The 6,001-nt window shown below is 38.7% G+C and overlaps 1 protein-coding gene and 1 long non-coding RNA gene across 2 annotated transcripts; one reads left to right on the top strand and one right to left on the bottom strand.

Annotated features, from left to right (window-relative positions):
- On the top strand, positions 1–5,381 carry creb3l3a (cAMP responsive element binding protein 3-like 3a). The gene is given in 11 exon segments (XM_077225756.1): positions 1–97; positions 366–479; positions 690–924; positions 1,123–1,256; positions 1,421–1,531; positions 1,621–1,727; positions 1,959–1,992; positions 1,995–2,029; positions 2,116–2,200; positions 3,381–3,477; positions 4,856–5,381. Coding segments are annotated over 11 exon segments (1,284 nt in total). The 5' UTR covers positions 1–76; the 3' UTR covers positions 5,167–5,381.
- On the bottom strand, positions 1,956–5,331 carry LOC143735601 (uncharacterized). Its single transcript, XR_013203248.1, has 3 exons — positions 4,835–5,331; positions 3,401–3,874; positions 1,956–2,197 (listed from the first exon to the last, which is right to left on the bottom strand). It is a non-coding gene; the product is annotated as an uncharacterized LOC143735601 (long non-coding RNA).
- Positions 5,382–6,001: the final 620 nt, after the last annotated feature.

Raw genomic sequence — 6,001 nt, 5'->3', positions numbered from 1 at the left:
ACAGACAGCGTCGGGAAAACCTATTGGCAGATGTTTTGGTTTTGTCCCATTTAGACTGCGTTACCCCTGGACTGTAATGGAGCCCTATTCAGACCAGGTAAGTCCTTATGTTTTGAAGTTTTATTAGTTTTACATGCTAGCAAAGAGAAATTAGTATTAAACGTAGTCAACGTTATCTAACCTGCAATATCTAATACAGAGCAAAGTTCAAAAAAATGGAAAAGTTATCTGTTCCGTCTTCTCGTTTCACCATTTGGTTGCTTTTAACTGTTTTTGGTGCTTTCATACATTTTCCATTTTCCATTTCTATTGAATCCCATTGACAACAGATGAATTAAACAGCTATGATCTTCATTGTGTCATAGGGCGGTGAGGGGTTGGAACTGCTCGATTTGCTCTTCGATAAAAATGATGGTATCCTACGCCATGAGAATACGGGACAACAAAACCATCAGCTTTGGCCAGTTCAAGATCCTCATGTAAGTCGAAGTCAGCAATGTCCGGCTTTCTTCGAGTTCAGTTTTTCGGACTTTGACATGGCATATTAAAGGGATAATTCACGACCCCATTGGACCCCATTTACTTTCATTGTATGGACAAAAATAGTTCTTCAGAATATTATCTTTTGTGTTCTGCCGAAGAAAGAATTTAATATCCCACCTTCACCATCCTGTTTTTTCGATTGCCAGATGATGATGCCTGCCCAGGGAAACGAGGACTTCTTCAACGTACTTTTAGATGGGTGCGATTCCGTTTCGGGGTCTCCAGTTTGGTCGCCCTCTCCAAGCGACAGCGGAATCAGCGAAGACCCTCATTCGGATCACATCGACAGTCCGCCGCCAAACGCAAGCCCCCCCGTGGAGCCTTGCATCGTCATATCTCAGACGCAACAAAATCTCGACACAAACTTCCCATTTGAATTCAGTGAGTATCAAATATTCGTGAAGCAAACCTTCCTGGTGACTAGCGATAGATTTACACTGTATACATAGATGATTAGCCTCCCACTTATTAATTCACAGCATTGTGCGTTGGTTTGATAAACTTATTCCTATTCCTGAGCTTTGTGAATCTTTCCATAAGCAAACATAAAAGGATAAATAGTATTATCTGTTGCAGCAGATGGCTGGGAGACTGGCTTCTTCCCAGACAAATCTGGAGGGATACAGCGGGCATCTGAAACTCCACAGGTACAACCGACCACTGGATTCCCCCTAACTGTCAAGGACCTGCTGCTATCTGGCACACCAGAGCCTGTGAGTTTGCACTCAGGCGTGAAGCTAGGTAAAATACACAAGGCAGAATAGGAAAACGGTGATCTTTAGAGAAGATAAAATCTGAACTCATAAGTTTTCTGACCATCCAGGCACATATAAACATTGATTGGATTTGTTACTTTCATGTCCGATTGATATTGCAGAACACAAAGGTGTCCCAGCAGTCCTACCAGGAGCTGGTTCTCACAGAGGATGAGAAACGACTCCTTGCCAAGGAAGGAGTGACTCTGCCAAATCAGTTCCCGCTCACCAAGGTACCTCCAGTTGGAAAATACACCATAATAGTAGAGCACAGTTTTTTGTCTTTGAAGCTCAGTGTTTCTGCTTCTCTCCCGTGATCAAGTACGAGGAAAGGATTCTGAAGAAAATCCGGCGAAAGATCCGCAACAAGCAGTCAGCCCAAGAGAGCAGGAAGAAGAAGAAAGAATACATAGATGGCCTGGAGAGCAGGTATTGACTGTTGTGCTCAAAACAAATGAAGCAAAAGCGGATGCTACGTGCATCGAATCACAGAGGAAAAATACATAATCTGAGTTGATGGAATTTGCAGCCACTGAACACAACCCCACTGGCATTATACCAGGTGGAGGTTTACAGCTGTGTCTGACAGTTGGCTTGAGAGCGGATTTGATTACAACCTGTATCTTTTACATGGTTCTTATAAGAAATTTGTTTTCGTAGGATGGTGGCATGCAATGCACACAACCAGGAGTTGCGAAGAGGAAAGTCTTCCAGCTGGAGAAATGCAACATGTGAGAGAATCATTTATTTAGTAATCTTCACAACTCCATACAGGCCCCTGAAATTGAACTTTTTCCCCCGCTCTCTCCATCTCTAGCTCCCTGATGGAACAACTGCGTCGGCTCCAGGCGATGATCATGAACGGATCCAACAAACCGGCCCAGACTGGGACCTGCATTCTGGTGAGGGTTAAAAAAAAAGCAATATTAGCACATGAAAGATACAGGCATACAGTAATCATGCTTTGACCTTTTAAAAACACACGCTAGACACATACATAACGCATGGTATTTTCTCGGGCACTTGTCAGCGTTTTCTTTCAGCACATGTCAGCGTGTATTAACCACAAAATATTTTACATCTACACATTCTTGGTCCTATTTTGAATTATTTATCAGTAAATTGTATTCTGACTATCTTTATTTAAGCAATCCAAAAGCAGTAGCAACAAGGAAAATTCCCTAGAAATATGCAATACAAATACAAGCTGAACACTGCAAGGAGACAAATAAGATGTTTTTATTTCTTACTATTACAAACTATTTCTGTCAAGGTAATAACATAATCACCCTTTTTTATTAATACAAAAAGATAAAATTAAGTCTTTTCCCACATTGTTTTCTTATGCTTTCTGCATTTTTAAAGTTAAAAAACACTCACTGCTCTTGACTGAATAACTTTTGTAATTTTAATAAGGATTAATCTATGTTTAATTTATACAGTGACTATTTAGTGTTATTTCTCATTTGATTAGCCTACTTTATTCAATTTCTGTACCTGAAAATTGTGATTTTTCATTGGTATCTAAAATTTTAGTGTCACATCTTCCTGTTTTTGCAAAAACAGCTTCATGGATGGTAAAAAAATATTTGTGGCCGCTAAATTTTCTTCAGTTCTATTTCAAATAAATGCTTTTCTTTTGAACTTTATTCATCAAACAATACTGAAAAATGTTTCCACAAAATATTAAGCATGCAGGCAGCGCAACAATTTTCTGAAGGATCATGTGAAATTGAAGACTTTGGAGAATTGAAGAAAATTCAGCTTTGCTATAGTAACATTAGTTGAAAATGCCATTTCTGGTTGACTTCAATTTTGTACATGTAAAAAACTGATGAACTGATGTTTCACAATATCGTACATTTCATTGCCTTTCTGCACAAAACATAGACTAACAAATGCTCTTAAAGCAATCATCAGTGTCCCCCAACATGAAGGAAGCCAGTAATCACAGAACAAGGAACTCCAATCTACAGCTTTTTGAAAACATACCTCAAAAATAGATGTTACATCAAAGTTGTGCTTCACTAATGGCCATTTGTGCCGCTACGTTTAAGCTTTCCATCTGCCCCTGTCCCTCAGGTGCTGCTTCTGTCATTTACCTTGATTCTGCTGCCCAGTCTGAAGCCCTTCTCTGATACCAAGGTCAGCCAGCATGGAGACTTCAGCCCATTGAGAGGTGAGTTTTCTGGCCCAAATATCTCCTCCATCTGGTCCTTCAGGGGAAAACCCCATTACAACCTTATATACTGCGACTGCTACCTTGAGAGGAAAATGTTATGCTTGAAGAACAAGTGGTTGACAAGCCATTAGGCTTTTGGTGAAGCCTTATGCCAGTTATTGGAAGGACTGAGGGAGGTGACGAAGACTAGAAGAATGGCAAATAGCTTAGTCATGTTTCACACACATTGAATCAACGGTGTGGAAGAAAAGTTGTAATTTGTCCTCATCAAACCTGCTGTCAGTGTTTCTTAAGGGAATCAATTCTACTTTTGCAGGCTAAGCTTAGGTCATGGTCTGAAGTTTGGCGCACTTGATCACCGTCTTGTTCAATTAGCGTCCTGCTCTCCGCCGCTCTTTTGAAGTGGGTGGATGAAGTTCAGGGAAAAACAACGGGGTAAAATGTGTCAATGCATGACTCACTTGTTTATTTCATCCACAGACTTAAAATAACTTGCAGTGACCAGTTACAGGAAGTAGACTGAATTTCTAAAGTCATGAGTTTGATTCTGAGGGATTGACTATACAGTATGTATTTGATCAAAAGTGTAGCCTATGAATGGCTTTACATATGTTCGTTTCAGGCACTTTTATGTCTTAAAGGTTTATTAAAAACAAATTTAAACATTTAAACATCAAAACTTGGAAAATGTAATCTTGCTTTTGTAAATTGTTTTTTGCTTCTTTTAAAATGCCCTTTATTTTATTGTTTTACCCTTGTCCAAGATCCAAAATATGAAAATCCATTATAGAAATATGAATTCCATGTAAACTATGAAAATCTAAACAAATAGCGAAATTATAATAAACTATTTTAATATTTATTGTATAATAGCGTTTTCTATAAGAACACACACATGTTTTTTTTTTATGGTGCATCATTTCCAAATAATGCAAAAAGTGAGAAAACACAAATTTTCCCGTTTATTAACAATACATGAAATACTGTAAGCTATGAAATTAGCCTTAGCCAGACAAATGATTCTGGAATTTTATTCCTAATGACAAAATGTCATACTATCACAGAAAATAATGAAATGATTTGAGATGTGGTGGAAATGACACTGTGGTGGGAATTTTCACGATAAGGAAAAAAATACAGAAATCTCTCAGTATAGGGCAGGCTATACAGTAATGGAGATTATTAGTAGAATAATTCCATAAACTAGACAGGATGTACATTTATTGTATACATGTCCACAGGGCCAAAAGTGTCCACAGTTGAAGAAACCTCAACATATCAAATTAAGTTGTGTTTGTTTTAAAGAACGATAGCACATATTTTGGCAAAAATAAGTCTTAAGTATCTTTCTTACATTTTCTTGAACCCCTTGCAGTTCAGTCACGGTCCCTGCGCAACCTCCAGTCTTCCCGCGTGCACACCCTCGAGCATCCGTACTCAGCGACAGAGGACCCCAAAACTCTCCCGCGCTTCTCTGAGGATAAAGGTATGGAGGAGATTGCGTCGCTGCTGGGAAGACTTCACAGGAGACCAGAGTTCACCAATTACGACTCTGAGTTCCACAACCACAGTTTTGAACAGCATGACGAGCATCACCATGGAGACCCCATCACTGGGCATGTAGCGACAGTGACCTTGAATCCGCGACGTGACTCACGGCGGAGTCCTCATGCAGATGATATGTGAAGGGCAGAAGGGGATTTACCCGGGGATTTGTCAAAACTCCTTTAACAGCGCTTTTGAAAACGGGAGCCAGCCAACAGATGGCTGGAAGCTATTTTCCCCCTTCTTTCTATACTGAAGTAATCTTTAAGAGATGCAAAAGCTTATTTATATCAAACTTAGAGTCAAACTATATCAAATTAATTTTTATCAGCTCATTTGGAATAAAATAAGTGCTTCTTTTTCTCGTTTTTAATTTAAGAAGAGCATAATTTTTTGTTTGTTTGTTAAAATGTAGCCTAGTGCGAACGAAAATGCTAGGCCTATTTTTAACTATAAATGAGGGATCTGTTTGCGATAATGGTTTGCAGGCTACATTAACGCTTGTTACCCGGCTATGACATTAAAGTTTGAAACGAATATTTTTAAGCTATATGCCTACCTGTAGGCTAAAGACCTATTACCTTAAAGCCCCGCTATGAACAAATGTTTCACTAACAACGTACGAATTACAATTGCTTTAATAGTATTGAAATAGGCCTATTGCAATATCAGGCTCATAAAGTAGCTAATTCTCACTGTAATCTATAACTGAGGTGCAAGATGGCGACTGTTGCATGTGTATGAAACAAGAGCCCGCCTACGAGATACATGAAAGTAAAGCGAATGAGCGGAATGATATATAGTGTTGATATCAGGCACATGGATGACACAATCGACCAAGCATAGTCAAGTATTCCAGAGAATACAGTAAAAAAGTATATAAAAATTGTGTAATAACAAACTGGATGGATGGTAAATGGACTGCATTTATTAAATTGATTAAGTGAAATAAAAAAAATATGAATTTCAAAATTAG

This window comes from Siphateles boraxobius, unplaced genomic scaffold (assembly GCF_051911475.1).
Source record: "Siphateles boraxobius isolate OS27281-9 unplaced genomic scaffold, OSU_SipBor_1 13, whole genome shotgun sequence".
Lineage (NCBI taxonomy): Eukaryota > Metazoa > Chordata > Actinopteri > Cypriniformes > Leuciscidae > Siphateles > Siphateles boraxobius.
This window is presented reverse-complemented; position numbering and strand designations above follow the sequence as displayed.